Here is a 17944-nt window from a genome sequence, read left to right on the forward strand (position 1 = left end):
GTGGCCAGTGGCCCAGCACCGACGCCACCTGCCCACAGTCCACACCCACAAAGGAGTGCCTCTAGGACAGGCTGAGGGAGACACAAAGGGCGCAGCGGTCCTGCCCATCCCAGGCCTCATTCGGTAACTGCTCCAAAGGCAGTCTGGGGCAGGCTTGTCCAGGAGGTGGCTCCATGTCCCCTTCCTGCCCACCTGCAGTCACCCTGGGGCTGATGGAGCAAGGAGGACAGTGAGTGGCAGGGCACCCTGACCAACCATGGCTCAGACACATGCTGGCTTGCAGGATGATCGAGGAGCTCCTTGTGGAAATGGGACCAGGGTGGGCCAGGGACAGGGCAGGGCCTCCTGCACTGCGGGGGGGGGGGGCAGGAGCACCTTTGGGAGCAGGAGCACCTGTGGGAGCAGCACCCTTCCTGGGCCATCAGGGTTCTGAGCGCTTTACACACACAGCCTCTAATCCTCAGAGGACCCTGCGAGCTGAGGTCTTCCTGCCAGCATCCTCACTCTACAGATTGGTTGGCACCAGCCCTCTGACCTGCCATGCCCACCTGAGCTGGTATTGCAGCCTCTGCCCAACACACGCACCCTGTTCTCCCTTCCAGACCCAACTTCCCCGAGCCCTCCCTGCCACCCCATGCAGGCACAGCTATAGCCCCTCCTCAGCAAGGCCTCCCTCACAGCCCCCAGTGGTACCACAAGTGGTAATCAGGTCTGTGGCCCCCCACACACACACAACAGGGCCTAGCCCAGGACACACTTGCTGAAGCTGGCTGGAGACCCAAGGGGCTGGTGAGGGGCAGGGCCAGGCGGCAGGAGCAGGGCTCGGCCTTGGCAGTTGCACCCTCCAGCAGGTCACTTGGCCTTTCTGGGTATGTTTCAGCCTGGGGGAACTCCACGATGTGGGGCAGTTGTGCCAGACTGAGGGGTGCAGTGGGGAGAGGCCCTGTGAGCATCTGCAGGAGCCAGGCAGACACGCTTATTAGCCCATGTCTCTGAGGCAGAGGCAGCAATTGCATCCAGGGACTCAAGCAAGTCCTGGGCTGGCAGGCACTGGGAGTCGGCAGCGAGGGATGGGTTGCTAGGCTCCAGGATGGCTCGTGTGGCCCCTATTGCTGTGGGGAGCCCCCCACTCCCCACATCTCTACTCCCCCTTGAACTGACTCCCACCATCCTGCTGCCCAGTCCAGCAGCCTCGGACAGCTAGCAAGTCCCCAAACCTCCAAGACAGGAACCCAGCCTGAGGGAGGTGTCAGAAGGGTCCCTGTGCTGCCAGCCTCACCTGCCCCTAGCTCCATGATGCCGGGGAGGCCGGAAGGAGGGAGAGGGAGACTGTCTAGGCTCCACAGTCCTCCTCTGGACATGTACATCTGTGGGTCCCAGCCAGACCCCCAGGACTCCCGCTGCTGGAAGAGAACAGCTTGGAACTCAGACTCGAGGTGTCCTCCCAGCACCCACAGTGCAGAAGGGAGGAGCTGGAGAGCCCAGGAGGAACTGGGAGATGAGGCCCCAGCTTGTGCAGAGGGCGCCAAGGCTGCTGTGTGTGGAGGGATGTGGTGCCTGGTGATGCCTAGGGACCTGCCTCTGGAAGATATTCTTAAGTGAATAAAATAAAACACATAGGACTACGAAGACCAACCGATTACACCATTACCAAAACAGTAAAAGCCAACGTGTGAAACAAAACATCTGTGCCTCTCCATCAACACGTTAAACAGTAAGGTACAGGAGCGGGTCCCGTAACAGCTGTAATTTCAAAGCCGTGATGAAGATAAACTGTATCTTGAGAAGTATGACTTGGACATTCTGTGGATGTCTGCACTGACAAGTCACACGTGTCACTCATACGACTGTTCCTTGTTGCCCATGTAATAGAAGAAAACGCTAGATGTCAGTTAAAGATTAGTGAAAATGTGATTTATTTCCTCCTGAATCCTGTCACAGACCTCCAACTGAGAAACCCTGAGAATCTAAGAAAGAGAAAAGGGAAGAAGTGAATGAAGGGGACGGAATTTTCCAGAGTGAGCACAAGTCTTCAGAAGAAAGCAGCACTCGATATGAGATACGGAAATCGACGCTTGCCCTGCAGCCTCGGTGCTGTGGTCCCTGGCCCCAGGGGCCCTCCGCAGCAGGCCTCCGTGTGCTCCACAGCAGCCACCTGACTTCCTCTTCCATATGCTTGTGTGAAAATTCAACAAAGAACATGCCACTTCAGAATAGGGGGAAAATAGATAGCTTTATTTTTAACATTGTAATGAAATTCCACCACAGAATAAGGATCTCATGGGATTTGGATTTTTTTTTTCCCTCCAGTTAATAAATACAAACGAACAAAAATACTTTGCTTTGCAAGGAGGCTGCGGCTCTCCTGTCCCGATTGACCAGAAGCCTGGCGGGCACCCTGTGGAGGCCCACCCCTGACGTGGCTCCCACTTCCACACCTGCTCCTCCAGCACAACCACTGCGGCCCTCGTCATGAGCAGCCCACCACACCTTGCCTCACATTTCTGCAAACACTATTTAGGAACAATGCCTCTCCTTCCCCCACCTCTTCTAAATATTGTACTCAACTTCAAATTTTAAACAAGTCCCTTCTGAGAAGGCAACAATCTGGTTTCCACACAAGCCCAACTGGAGGCCCTTTCAGGCAGTAAGTGTTAACGCCATGAAACTGGGTGGGTGGTCTCAGGAAAACAGACCACTGCCACTGGGTGCACCTTGGGAGGGAAGGGAAGGGTAAAGTGAAATCTACCGTGTATCTTGTAGAACACACCTTATTTCAAAAATAAGAGTTCCTATTGTACGCAGCCTGTGCGGCAGGTCAGGCACGTGGTCCTGCAGGCAACAGACCGTTATTGCTGAGTGTGGCCCCGGGCACTGAGGATGCTGGGAGCTCTGAGTGCCAGGCCCCATCCACACCAGGAATGACAGCCAGTGCACTACCCCCTGGGCTGGGACCCTGGGACCACCTTCCACAACCGCAGTCACGGTAAGGCCTACCGCCGTGCTCCACCCGGATAGCACAGCCCCTGCTACCTGAGGGCTGGAGAATGATGTTGTTCCCATCGTTACAGCTTCTGGTGCAACCACAACGTGCAAACCTCACAACTGCCCAGTGTTTAGACTGGAGAAGAAAAGCTCCTGTCGACCCAGAAGAGATGGTTACTGGAGTCCTGCATCCCACCTGCGCCTGCCCTAGGAACCCCCTGGAAGCCGAGACATAAGCATACATGTTTCATAAACGGGTCAGAAAAGAACCGCTGGTCCTTATGCCCAGCAGTGAACTTTTCTTCCATGTACCCCATTTTTCATTAATACAGATTTTTAAAAAGTGCTCATTTCCTGAAAGTATTTCTGTGTGATGGTTTCATAACAAATGAAAATGATTTACCAAGATGATCAGAAAAGCAGCTGCTTCTAAGATATGAAGTAATGAAACAACGCTGTGCTCCTTGTGTGGCACAGAGAGGCAGACGCCGCCTGCCTAGAGCCGCCTGGCCCCTCCCTACAAGGGCCATTTCTTTGCAAGGAGCATTACAGACTCTAACCACTGAGAGTTTGGCACGGAGCCCTCGACATTGGCGAGGGAGGGGGCTCCAGGAGCCCACGCTCTGAGGGGTCATCAGCTGCGGGGATCAGCGGCGCTTGGTTAGGAGAGGTAGTGCTGACAGCTCTGACCACCGGCCTGCACCACCTTGGAGAGGAATACTTTGCAGTGGCAGTAAGTTGTCATTATTCTACATAAATCACAATCGAAGATAAGCCTATCTGGGGCGAAAGAAGTGGGAAATAAAACAGATGCTGTGATTCTACAGCTTTGTCCTTTTTGGTGCTAGCACAGTGTCACTGTCACCGATGTCCCGGAGGAGAAACACGAAGCCTGTCTGGTGGTGGTGTCTGCACACACGCGGGGCGCCCTGGCTGTGTGCCTGCGTGTCCTGTAGGGCTCAGAGCCCCAGAGACTTCTGTACGATCTGCTTGGCGATCTTATAAAACTGTTCTCGATCGTCCCGCCACATTTTGGAAGCATCCACGTTGGCGCCACTCTCATCATTGGGCTCTGAAAGAGACGGGAAGCTTTCTGTGGTCAAGGGAGTTTCAAAAACCAGCAGCTCCACAAGACCTGCCATTTCATCTAAATAAATTCATGGATCTTTCAAGACATGTGTCCCAGAAATAAACAAACAGAAAACAAAGATGTCTGTGATATTGAGGGGGTGGTGTCTGTAATGCTGGGGGGTTGGGGTGGGGCAGTGCTGCCGGCCAGTGTACCAAGTGTTCCTCTGCACACGAAGATCCATTCTCAGGAACCCTTCCTCTGAGCATCTAGAACTGCCAACACAACCTGTCTTCATCCTGCTCTGGAAATGCTAAGACAACCTAAGCAACGTGGTGCGTGGGGCTCCCTACTATGGCCTGCCTGATACAGGGCGTTTCCAGCACCCAGAGAACAAGCCACACACGATCCACCTGCTCATTTCACTGCAGGGGGACATTCTCTGTGAGCTAGTGCTCTGTCCCCTCCGGTCCCCACTGGAAAGACAATCCTGGGTGGACATACAGTCTCACTGTAGATGTTTGGCCTGGGGTGGATGCCTGGCCCGTGACCAAGTAATCCCCAGGCTAGCCAGCTGGGGCCAGCAATCAAGGCCTGGCAGGAAGGGAGACAGGCCTAACGACCCTGAGAAACCAAAATTAAGAAACTCTGAGGCAAAAGCTGCAATTAAGTGGCAGCCATGAAGTGTGGTGGTGACGCAGTCAGACTAAAGTGAAGAGACTGGATTAGCAGAGAGTAAAGGCCAAGAAGCAAGAGGACAGCAGCAGGCCGACCAGACAGCAAGGAGAGTGCCAACACCACCACGGCCCCGGAGGCTGGCAGGTTCCCGCCGCAGTGGGTGGGCTCCAGACAACCCAGGCCTCCTTTCTCAGGCTGCTAGAGAGATTCTCCGATCCTCCAGCCTGCAAGCGGCCCACATACCATTATCATCCCACCTTGCTGCCTGTGCCTGCCTGCCATTTATCCAACAAATACTTGCTTAGTATTCACTAGGCACAGGGCACACGCTGGAGAACAAGAGCTGTGGGCCTGCCGTCAGAGGGGAGGCAGGCAGACATTACACCAATCAGCACTAACACATCACTGTGAACCGTGGCAGGTGCTGTGGAGGGAGGGAGCAGGCAGTAGGGTGAATAGGACAAAGCAGCAGGTGTGGTGCTTGTGGGTGCGGCACAGATACAGGGAGCACAGGAGCACGGACATGGCCGCTGCCACCTCCCTGCAGAGCACCTGACCTCCACCTCACATAGGCCCATGGGATGCAGACTCCTGGAGCAGTGTGGGACGTCGGGTGGGCTGGGTAGGAGAGGCAGCCTGGGCAGGAGGGCCGTGCAGAGCACAAGCCAGGGGCAGGTCTGGGGGCTGTATGTCGGACGAAGGAGGTGTCATGAGGAAGGACAGTAGATAAAGCTGGAAACGTAGCTCAGAGTCAAGAGGATGTACACTATGACAAGAGTGTGTAAAACATACATTAAACTAAAAAAAAAAAAAAAGTACACCAAGAACATCTCTAATGATACCCCACCACTGCCCCTCTCCCAGATCTTCCATTCCCCTCTCTCATTGGATTCCTTCCACTCAGCATGTAGAGTTTTAAGCGTCTGCCATCTGAAAACACAGCCAAGCCCGGACTTCACACTCATCCTCGACTCCACTGCATAGGAGCCATGTGGTCCTGCTAGGACAGCCACGTGCTCCACTGAGCACCTCCTCGCAGTGGCAGCTTCCCGACCGCTCTGCGGCCTCTGTCAGCTCTCCTACAGCACTCTTTCTCTTCCCAGCTTTCCTGACACTCCTCCTCACCATCCCCTCCTCCTTCCGCAAACACCCTTCCTGCATCATCACCTTTTGCTCACCACTGCCTGACGCAGAGACACTGCACAGGCCTTTTCTTCTGGCCGATCCTTGGCCGGGCCGCAGGCCTTGCAGCAGTGGGCTCCTGGACCATGGGGAACACCAGGCCCCTGGTACTAAACACATCCCAAACTTATCTCCCCAAATCCTGCTCCCTCTGCAGGCTCTCATGTCAGAGACGCAGGTCTCCAGATCCAGCTCCCAGGCTCAGGACCACCCCGCCCTGGCCCAGGCCCTCCGCTCTCCTCTCCTGGCTGCTGCACTGTCAGCAGGCCGTGCGGCTCCTCCAGTCACACCACACTGCACAGTGCTGCAAGGACGGTCCTATCAGGCACAACTTCCCTGCTCCAACCTTCCAGGGACTTCCCAGAGTTGCCAGGCTTGGCTCAGCCTTCCGCACACTTCCACAGCGCCCCCCCCCAGCCCTCCTACACACAGCCTGAGCTCCACCCCTCATGAGCGACTGGCAGTGCCCTGTGCCAGCCACGCTGCCTCAGGCCACAGCACAGGCTCTCCCCTTTGCCCCAGATGCCTCTCCCTCCTCCCACACCTTGTGAAGGCCACGCATTCCTCCAGACTTCTCCAGATGTTCTCTGCAGGGCAGGCCAAGACCCTCTGCTCTTCAAGGTCCCCCGCCCCCGAGCTTGCCCTAATCTCAGGACTTCGCACACTGGCCAGACACACTGGCTAAGCTGGACATTCCCCTTGGGTGTGGGTGCCTTAATGTTGGGGTCTGTCACAATGAACTTGACGCAGGGCCTCCATCAATGTCTACAGAGTGAGTGAAATGTCCAACAGTTAGGGGAGGATGGCTCCTTGTGGTCAGCAATGTAAGGTATGACAGTGGGTCATCTTGAACATTTGTAATTATGAAAAACGGGCTTACCTGGGCAAGTGTATGAAAGTGTTATTCCAGGAAAAAGCAGAAAATAAAGCAGTGTATGTCAATGAATTACCGGTGAATGGAGGTAAATCACAGCGCCAGGGGTGAGAGAGGAAAGCAGAGCGGCCAGTACAGCGGTGTTTTTTGTTTACAGGTCCCTCCCTTACCAAGCCCCTAACAGAAAAGGCCAGGGGTTGCTGGGGAGCCATACCTGCCAGCATGCTCACCACTGACAGCAGGATCTTCTCCACACTTTGCACGGGGCTCCACCTCTCAGCGCTGCTCTCATAGCCCATGGGGTCGTCTCCGGGGGCATGCAGGATGGAGATGCAGACCCTTCCATCAGGGTAGACTGAAGGGTCAGAACAGGGCAGGTAAGCTGAGACACACCATGGAGGCGACGCCACGCCATGCCAGGGACAGCAGCTCTGCACACAGACCCCAGGCTGTTTGCACAGCTGAGCCTGGCCAGGGCCCCGAGAACCGAGCGAGCTTCCCCTTCCACACACCCCGGAGAGGCCACGTCCTAGAACCTGGGCCTCTCCGGGCCTCTTGGGTATTGGTAATGCTCGAAGTCCACCCATTTCTAATCAGCTACAGGACAATTTTTTAAAACATTATGTCCAAAGGGAGTAAGTGGAAGGTTATCTGGCAGTCAGACACTGCATGGAAATATCTAATTAGGATCATCCACAGCTTTCAGAGCTAGTTTCTTATGTTTCTAATTCTACCATAAAATACATGAACTGGGCTGCTTACCTGGCTAGGATGAAGGCTACTGGAATTACTTAACTATCCAGAAAAAGAAAGGGACTGAGATTTCCCTTGGTAACTTATTCTAACAGAAAAATTTTCGTCACACTACCTGCAGATGAACTGTGTCTAAATCTAATCCCCCTCTCAGCAGACAGCAACATTAACAAGACACCCGGGTGGCTCAAGATACATTTAGATATCCAGGGAAATCCATTCGGATACACTCAACTGTAAAATCACAATGCTATTAAAATTTATAATAATAGAAATAAACAGATGATTTAAAATTTATTTAATTCACCTTCATTTATGAGCTCAGAATTCATGAAAACTTAGAAATGCTGACCATTATCATTCACCTCCCAAGAGCTTTTCCTTTCCTACCCAGCCCCTCGTTCATCCTTTGTCCCCGTGGGGACTGCCCTCTGGCTAATCCTCTTCTGAGGAAGGAGTTTAAGACACTGCGTGCACAGTGGTCATGGACATCGGGGCATGGGTCTCCAGTCCATTCACGTGGAGTCTGCACGCCTAGAGCCCTGAACCACCCTCTCCCAGAGAAAGGAGAGTGGTGTCAACAGACTTTCTTGTAAGTGGCCCTTCCTTAGAGTGGTGGCACTAGGCAGTGACACTGCACACCCCAGGAGCACCAAAGGGAGATGAGGCTGTTTCTACATCTCTGTCCCCGCGGCCCCTTTCACCTGAACGTCCAGCACCCTTCATCCCTGCCATCAGTTCCCCCCAAGTCCCTCAGCTCCCTGGGGGCTGGGGCAAGAGTGATATGGCTCTGCACTGCTTCCCTCAGTCCTGCTCCTAAAGGGCACCTTGACCCCTCCACTCTCTCCTGCCACATCCATCACCCAGGCCCATCCATCTCAATACACCCACATCTCTTCATCGTCAGCACTGATGAGGTTCAGGAGCCCAGCACTTCCAGGCTCCTCCAGTCTGCTCTCTACACCAACAACCGCTCTGACCAACTCACTCAGAATCCCCTCAATGGCTTTCCGCTGCCCTAGGATAAAGATCAAATCCTCAGCAGTGCCCAAGAGGCCCCTGACTTCTCACATAGGACGTCTGCACACGCTAGATTCACCCTTCCCGCCACACACACACACACACACACAGAGCTCACTCAGGTGACTGCACACTGCTCTTCCTGCAAAAGGTCAGTTCAGGCATCACCTGTGCAGGGTGCCACCCCTCCCTTCCCTCTCTCCTTCTCAGCAGTTACCAAAGCTGTGACATTAACACTTCTCTGTGTGAGTCCTTTACCACTGTCTGGCTCCCCGCAACACTCTGAGCGGCTGAACGTGCCTGACCCCCCTTTTTACTATTTGCTCACCATTGTATCCCAGCAACTTTTAATACAGTGAATTCTTTCTTAAAAACATTCATTCGCTAATAAATTATTATACTGACAGACTAATACAGTAAGTTTACTCAAAATAAAATCTTCACCAAATAAAAATAACATCAATGTATAGAAAGGAATAAAAATCTCTTTATAACAATCACCTGGACATTAAAAGTACCGCGAGCAGACGGACTCTTCTGGTGCACACACGTAACTCCATCAGCTTCTTCGTCAGGCCTTCTCACACCACTGGGAGTCTTCTAAAGCTTCTATTCTCTTCAGTATAATCTTATTATTTTTACTTTTTAAATTGCCTACAATCCTCTGCATGGTTGTGTTTTATGATTAATCAACTTGAGATCGTTGGCCTCTTCAACTGACCCCTATCTAAAAAAACAAAACCCATCGCTGTTGAGGCGAATCCGGCTCACAGTGAACCTACAGGACAGAGTAGAACTGCCCCACAGGGTTTCCGAGCAGCAGCTGGTGGATTTAAACTGCTGACCCTTTGGTTAGCAGCCGAGCTCTTAACCACTGCACTACCAGGGCTCTGATTTTATCTAGCGGCCGTAATATATTTTTTAACTTTCTATTACTGGAAATTTCAAGCACACAACGCAATAGACGACAGCATAATGAATGTCCCTGTACTCATCACCCCGCCTTAACAGCTGTTCCAACTCACAGCCAATCTTCCAGAAAAACTAGCTGTTTCTGACCATCTACTGTGCACATGAAACTGAATAAATACTGAGATGAGAACAAAGTGCAAAGTGCTCTCTAGACAAGGACATCAGCAGGGAATAAGGATTTCCCAGAAGGTTCTGGAAGCAAGCAAAACAGGAAAGCCTCCTGCCAGGTGGGCGGTACCGAAAGCCTCCCTGGACAGGGAGAGAGATTTGATGGAGCTTTGGAGGAAACCCTGGTGGTATAGTGGTTAAGTGCTACGGCTGCTAACCAAGGGGCTGGCAGTTCAAGTCTGCCAGGTGCTCCTTGGAAACTCTATGGAGCAGTTCTACTCTGTCCTATAGGGTCACTATGAGTCGGAATCAGCTGAACGGCATGGGTTTTTTTTTTTTTTTGGAGTATAGACGGTGTTCGTGGGTGGGTCGGGGGATGAGGGGAGGGTATGCCAAGAAGACTTTTTTTTTTTAATTGTGCTTTAGGTGAAAGTTTATAGCTCAAGCTAATTTCTCATAAAAAAAAAAAATTTATACACCTATTGTTCTGTGACACTAGTTGCTCTCCCTATAATGTGACAGCATACTCCTCCTTTCCACCCTGGGTTTTCCTATGTCCCTCCAACCAGCTCCTCTCCCTTCCTGCCTTCTCATTCTGCCTCCAGACAGGAGCCACCTATTTGGTCTAGTGTAGCTGCCTGAACTAAGAGGCACACTCTTCACAAGTATTATTTTATGTTTTATAGTCCAGTATAATCTGTCTGAAGAGTGGGCTTCTGAAAATGGTTTCAGTTCTGAGTTAACAGGGCATCCAGGGGGCCATGGTTCTGGGGGTTCCTCCAGTCTTAGTCAGACCATTAAGTCTGGTTTTTTTACATGAATTTGAGTTCTACTCCATGCTTTTCTCCTGCTCTGTCAGGGACTCTCTGTTGAGTTCCCTGTCAGGGTGGTCATTGGTGGTAGCCAGGTACCATCTAGTTCTTCTGGTCTCAGGCTGATGGACTCTCTGGTTTATGTGGCCCTTCTGTCTCTTGTGCTAATATTTTCCTTGTGTCTTTAGTGTTCTTCATTCTCCTTTGCTCCAGGTGGGTTGGGACCAGTTGATGCATCTTACATGGCCACTTGCTGGCTTTTACATGGCCACTTGCTAGCTTTTAAGACCCCAGATGCCACCCACCAAAGTGGGATGTAGAACATTTTCTTAATAAACTTTGTTATGCCAATTGACCTAGATGTCCCCCAAAACCATGGTTCCCAGACCCCAGCCACTCTGTCCCTCAAAGTGTTTGTGTTCAGGAAACTTCTTAGCTTTTGGTTTAGTCTAGTTGTGCTGACTTCTCCTGTATTGTATGCTGTCCTTCCCTTCACCTAAGATGATTCTTCTCTACTATCTAGTTAGTGAATACCCTTCCCCGTCCCTCTCCATCCTCGTAACTATCAAAGAATGTTTTCTTCTGTGTTTAAGACTTTTCTTGAGTTCTTATAATAGTAGTCTCGTACAATATGTCCTTTTGCAGCTGACTAATTTTTTTTTTTTAATTTTACTCAGCATAATGCCTTCCAGATTCCTCTGTGTTATGAAATGTTTCACAGATTCATCATTGTTCTTTATCAACACGTAATATTCCATTGTGTGAATATCCCATAATTTATTTATCCATTCATCTGTTGATGGGCACCTTGGTTGCTTCCATCTTTTTGCTATTGTAAACGGTGCTGCAGTGAACATGGGTGTGCATGTATCTGTTCATGTTAAGACTCTTATTTCTCTAGGATATATTCCAAGGAGCGGGATGGCTGGATTGTACGGTAGTCCTATTTCTAGCTTTTTAAGGAAGCGTCAAATTGATTTCCAAAGTGATTGTACCATTTTACATCCCCACCAGCAGTGTGTAAGAGTTCCAGTCTCTCCACAACCTCTCCAACATTTATTATTTTGTGTTTTTTGGGTTAGTGCCAGCCTTGTTGGAGTGAGACAGTATCTCACAGTAGTTCTGATTAGCATTTCTCTAATGGCTAATGATCATCAGCGTTTTCTCATGTATCTATCTGTTAGCTACCTGAATGTCTTTGGTGAAGTGTTTGTTCATATTCTTTGCCTATTTTTTAATTGGGTTATTGGTCTTTTCGTTGCTGAGGTGTTACAGTATTTGGTAGATTTTAGATTAGACCCTTATCAGATACGTCATAGTGAAAAATTTTTTCCCAGTCTGTGAGCTGTCTTTTTACTCTTGTCTTTGAATGAGCAGAAGTGTTTGATTTTTAGGAGTTTTCCAGTTATCTAGTTTCTCTTCTGGTGTTTGTGCATTGTTAGCTATGGTCTGTATTCTGTTTATGCTATATATTAGGGCTCCTAGCATTGTCCCTATTTTATCGTTTTAGATTTTACATTTAGGTCTTTGATTCATTTTGAGTTAGTTTTTCTACATGGTGTGAAGTATGAGTCTTGTCTCATTTTTTTAGCACCATTTGTTAAAGAGATTGTCTTTTCCCCATTTAATGGGCTTCAACCTTTGTCAAATATCAGCTGCTCCTAGGTAGATGAATTTACATTTGGATTCTCAATTCTGTTCCATTGCTCTATGCATCTGTTGTTGAAACAGTACCAGGCTGTTTTGAATACCGTGGCAGTATAATAGCTTCTAAAATCAGGTAATGCGAGGCCTCCCACTTTGTTCTTCTTCTTCAGTAATGCTTTACTTATCCGAGGCTTCTTCCCTTTCCATATGAAGTTGGTGATTTATTTCCCCATCTCGTCAAAAAATGCCGTTTGAATTTGGATCAGGATTGCATTGTATCTGCTGATCGCTTTGGGTAGAATTGACATTTTCACAACATTGAGTCTTCCTATCCATAAGCAAGGTATGTTTTTCCACTTATGTAGGTCTCTTTTGGTTTCCTGCAGTAGTGTCTTGCAGTTTTCTTTGTATAGGTCTTTTACGTCTCTGGTTAGATTTATTCCTAAGTATTTTATCTTCTTGGGGGCTATTGTAAATGGTACTGATTTGGTGATTACCTTTTTGAAGTTCTCTTTTTTGGTGTACAGGAATCCAACTGATTTATCTTGTATCCTGATAAAAAAAACTCTGCTGAAATCTTCTATTAGTTTCAGTAATCTTCTTGTGGATTGTTTGGGGTTTTCTGTGTATAAGATCATATCATCTGCTAATAGGGATACTTTTACTTCTTTCTTACCAATTTGGATGCCCTTTATTTCTTTTTCTTGACTTACTGCTCTGGCTAGAACCTCCAGCACAATGTTGAATAAGAGTGGTGATAAAGAGCATACTTGTCTGGTTCCTGTTCTCAAGGGAAATGCCCTCAGACTCTCTCTGTTTAGGATGATGTTGGCTGTTGGCTTGGTATAAACGCCCTTAATTATGTCAAGGAATTTCCCTTATATGCCTATTTTGCTGAAAGTTTTTTATCATGAATGGGTCCAAGTGGACTTATTTTTAAACCAAGAGGGAAGTCAAAGGCTCAGAAAACATATACAGAATAAATTTTCTCATGCTTAAATTAGCCTTTGGCTATTTGATATTTTTTTTATTTGATATGCAAAAAAGTATAGGAAAAGGCTTCAAATAAGTAAATAATAAGTAAAAAAAAAAAAGTAAAACATAAAAAATATTTTACATCTTCAAAATAGCGTATCTTAGTTGTTTTTCTTCTCCACCACTATTAAGATAATTATTGCTGGCAATAACAATCATTTATAGGAAGGAACATTATTCTAAAAACTACCATTGAAAAGACAACACATTTCCTTATTCACTATCTTATCCAAAACCCCCAGCTATAAAAGGAAAAAATAAAAGCTACAGCAATTCAGGAATTCCATTCCCTGCTACTAAATACTTTTTCAACTACAACAAGTACAACTTTTAGAAATGATCTATTTTTTCCTCTTTTTAAAAGAAATACATGTTCACTTTAGGAAAAAGAAAATGATTTACAAAAAGGGAAAAAAAAAAAATCCACCATGGAGAAAATCACTTCTAAGATTTTTGTGCTTACCTTTCCAGATATATATCCATGTACATGTCAATTTTTTTTGCAAAAAAAGAGAATATAACAAACCTATTGATCAGTAACCTATTTTTCAAGCTTGATGTATCCTAAATATCATTCTATATCATCTAATATATCCTAGACAATTTAACATATCTGTATGGCATTTTTTTTTTTTTTTAATATAGCATTATAGGAAACCCTGGTGGTGTAGTGGTTAAGAGCTCTGGCTGCTAACCAAAAGGCTGGCAGTTCGAATCCACCAGGCGCTCCTTGGAAACTCTATGGGCAGTTTTACCCTGTCCTATAGGGTCGCTATGAGTCGGAATTGACTCAATGGCACTGGGTTTGATTTTGATTTTTTGGTATAGCATTATATCACACGGACTAGTGATTTACTTAACTATTTAACAATCTGCTCTACTGTTGAAAACGTAGGTTGTTCCTGATTGTTTCAGCATCCCAAGTGAGAATGGCAAAGAGGCGTGTAGGGCACCAGAGTATACACACACCGACACATGTTCTCGACAACAGCCCCACCAACGGTAGGAAGGCTGGGCCAAGTACACCCACATATTTAGGTTTTTCGTTTTTTTAATCTACATTAAGCTAGCTCTCAAAACTCATAGTAGCAATACCACCACAGTGTAATCTGTTAAAGTTCAAAAGATAGTATTTTTTAAAGTTCAAGTCACTGATATGCTATATTTCATATGATTACATAACCTCTGTGCCACTCCTGACACTATAAAAACTACTTCAAAGAACACTTACTGTTTGGATGAAACATCTCACAGGTAAATCTCATCTTTGGAGGACTTAAGGGATAATCAAGTGGAAAACTCAGGATGGCAGGAAAAACACCAAACTCAAAACAGGTATCTTCTGGGCCCCTAGAAAATACGTATACAAAAGAAATGTAAGGTAGATTTTTCAAAGCCTACCACAAACCAGAAATCAGGAAATTTTTATTGTTTTACAAACTCATGTTTAAAGTTATCTAAATCATAATGATCCGCTGGTATTTTTTTCCAGATGGAAGTTAATATTTTATCCTCCTATTCCAATCTGGTTTAAATTTTAAGTACAGCACAAAGGAGCCCTGATGGCACAGTGGTTAAATGTTTGGCTGCTAACCAAAAGCTCGAGCACAAAGATGGAATTATGGCACAGATCTTATGTTAGTAAAGGTAAGAGTTGGGGTGGCAGAACCTCTTCATAATAAAAAAATAAATAAATAAACTAATGCCAATGGTGTAAGAGCATAGATTTTTTCTTCCCTATATATACAGTACAATTACATCTTAGAATAAAGATCTGAATTATGGCATGTTATAGCAAGAGTCTATTGTGCTTAGATAAATGAGTGGTTAAGCATTGTTATTTCAAAGGCTATTTTTAATTTTTAAGTGTGCCTAAGAAGTCATTTTTGCAACCTTCGAAAAACATATAAAAAGTATGCACATACTCACAGATGGAGGCGCGTGGGCACATACGGCGACGCAAGCCCAGGCCTGCACACCCATGTAACAGCACCGCATCCTATCTGCACCGACATGGACACCTGGGCACCTTACACGCAACCACTACATACACACAGGCCCAGCTCCCAGATCTGCTTTTCCCCCATTGGTAAGTGGTAGGAGCGAACTCAACCATTCAAAGGTCCTGTTCAAATGTTAACCTCCATGCGTTTAAATGGCCGCTGTCCTAACCAGCACACGGCGCAACAGGGCAGCGGCAGAGGTAGGGTGGGGACCATCAGCTTGTATTTTAACATAAGGGAGGAGCTCCTCCCCACCCTAAAAATTTCACTAATAAAGCATGCATTAACAGTAGTTTTTAAAGATCTCAGGCTATCTTCACTATGTGAATTTTTATAATAAAACAGAAGTACTGAATGGTAGCTATAGACACCGAAACAGCAGAAATTGCTTTGGGCATGGCCTGTCAGTCAATAAAGGAGAAAGTAAACCCCATTCGATTTACAGCAGCTGCAAAATGAGTCTCTTTATAAACACTCTGCCTCTCAAAAAATGACTGCCTAACATATTAACTTCGACAACGTAAAGGGCCACCACAGGAGATCTAGATCATGACCAAATCAGTTCAATGTCAAAGACGTGCAGCCTGTCAAAAGGAGTCAAAGGCACGGCATAGGTAACATATGCTTAGAATACATTCATTCTAAAGCAGTCTGCATTTGAAAAAGTTGAGGTTATTTTTTAAAAACACAAATTTGACTTAAAATCCTGATATTGAAATTCTGGTTCAGGGAACTAAACACACAGATTTGCAAATATGAGGAACAATATTCATCTCTACAATTAAAGGAAAAAGACAAAAACTCATAATACTGAACAAAGGAACTTTAATTTCCATTTGGTGACTGACACTCCAGGGTTTCAACGGCACTCAGCAAGGGAGACCGTCAGCAAGGGAGACCGAAGCTGCTTCACAGGCCTGTAGCAAATACAGTCACAATAAGAATAAGGTCACGAGTACTTCATGGAGCCAGGTATTTTTTTGTTTTGTTTTGTGTTGTTTTTTCCCCAAATTTACAAGATGAATCTTGATTCTAAAAACTGTCCTTACTACTTTTTGGGAGACCAACAGTGAACAGCTCCTGAGAGAGGTTCTGTTTAATCCACTTACACAGGTCCACACTCATGAGCCTGAGAGCCATTCACGACAGCCCAGGCCTTGGCACAGACCAGGACAGGGAGCGCCACATAGAGACGAAGCTCATGTGCTGTGCAGTCGCAGCCGCGGGCCGAATATTATGGAAGGGAGGGGCTGGGGCTGCTCTGGGGAGGGCGTCTGTCCCGGTGCGAGGCTGCAGGTGACACGTGGAATGACCAGACTGCCCGAGTCCAGCTCATTCGGCTGCTGCAGGATCTGCCTGCAGGGACAGGGGCCCTCTGAGCCCTTCTCTCAACCCAGGCCGCCCAGACTTCTGGTGAGAGCCCTGAAAACACACCATCTCAAGCCTGGTTTCCAGTGGAAGAGTTCAAAGCAAATCATAAATGTTCCCCCATTAGCAGTCCACACATCCTCCTGATGAAAGGGTGTCGAGAATTACTGTTTTCATCTCACTGTTAAGCAAAACTGGGAAATCCAGGGATTAAACGACTTACTTAGTCAAGGTCCTAAATCAATCCACTAACAGAGCTAAGTATAGAACACAGTTCAAACTGCTCAATGGCAAAGCTGGCCAGGTAGAGATACTATCTTTAAAGGTAACACTGTTCCTATGTCAGGAGTGCTTGCCAGTGCCCAGGTTATTTCTGGCACTACTGAGTCTCCAGTAAGAAAAAAAAGTCTGGATAGTATTTCTAGAAGGAGTCAAATGGTATTTGCTCAATACTGTGATAACAGTTCTTTGTTTCTCATAATAGGACTTTCTCTAAAAAAAAAAAAAAAAATCATCTGGGCACTAGTGGCTCAGAAGCACGATTACACATTCCCTCAAGTGCACCCACATCTTAGGTATCAGAGCTATCTTCAAACGCTCTGGTTCACTACTGGTTTGAAGCTGGAGTTTCCTCCCTGCGCCAGAAGGCCCTGTGCCCAGCGGCCCGCAGGGAGCCTGTGGAGTGCAGGGAAGGTCATGCTGCAGACGCTGGCAGGTGAATCCCTGCAGCGCCAGAAAAGCAGACACTCAGTGTTCTTTCTGGACAAGCTGCACTGCTGTACCTGACAGTCTTGCTTCCCTTTCCCTAACGAAGACCTCGGCTTAGAATCTTCAACAGGACAAAAGAAAGGAACAAAGAATTCGCTTAACTTCTTAGTGCTGCTGTAGTAGAAATATCACAAGTGGGCGGTTTTAACCAACAGAAATTTATTTTCTCACAGTTTAGGAGACAGAAATTTATTTTCTCATAGTTTCAGAGGCTAGAAGTCCGAACTCAGGGCTAGGGGAAGCCTTTCTCCCTCTGTTGGCTCTGGAGGAAGGTCCTTGTCTCTTTTCAGTTTCTGTTCCTGGGTTCCTTGACAATCTTCCTGTGGTGTGGCATCCATCTTCCCCCACTTGTGCTGTCCTGCTTCAGTGTCTAATCTGTCCTACATCTCCAAGTGACTGGCTTACAACACACCCTACACTGATACGGCCTCATTAACACAACAAAGAAAAGCCTATCCCCCTACGGGATTACATCCACAGGTAAAACCAAACCAAACCCATTGTTGTCAGTTGATTCTGACTCATAGCAACTCTATAGGGCAGAGAAGAACTGCCCTATAGAATCTCTAAGGAATGGCTGGTGGTTTCGGACTGCTGACCTTTTGGTTAGCATCCAAGTTCTTAACTACTGTACCACCAGGGGTCCCCACAGGTATAGAAGTTAGGATTT

General features: G+C 47.3%; 1 protein-coding gene across 2 annotated transcripts in view; it reads right to left on the reverse strand.

Annotated features, from left to right (window-relative positions):
• Positions 1-2214: 2214 nt before the first annotated feature.
• Positions 2215-17944, reverse strand: part of UBE2G2 (ubiquitin conjugating enzyme E2 G2) — a 47663-nt gene continuing 31933 nt past the window's right edge. Inside the window, exons 4-6 of one of the 2 annotated variants that reach the window (XM_064279557.1) lie at positions 14367-14485; positions 7019-7143; positions 2215-4057 (exon numbers count right to left, since the gene is read on the reverse strand). In XM_064279557.1, the coding sequence (XP_064135627.1) occupies positions 3830-4057; positions 7019-7143; positions 14367-14485 (472 nt within the window). In that variant the 3' untranslated portion in view covers positions 2215-3829. Of the gene's footprint in view, positions 4058-7002; positions 7144-14366; positions 14486-17944 lie in introns of both variants that reach the window. The other variant, XM_010598681.3, reaches the window with a different exon arrangement.

Source organism: Loxodonta africana, chromosome 2, assembly GCF_030014295.1.
Source record: "Loxodonta africana isolate mLoxAfr1 chromosome 2, mLoxAfr1.hap2, whole genome shotgun sequence".
NCBI lineage: Eukaryota > Metazoa > Chordata > Mammalia > Proboscidea > Elephantidae > Loxodonta > Loxodonta africana.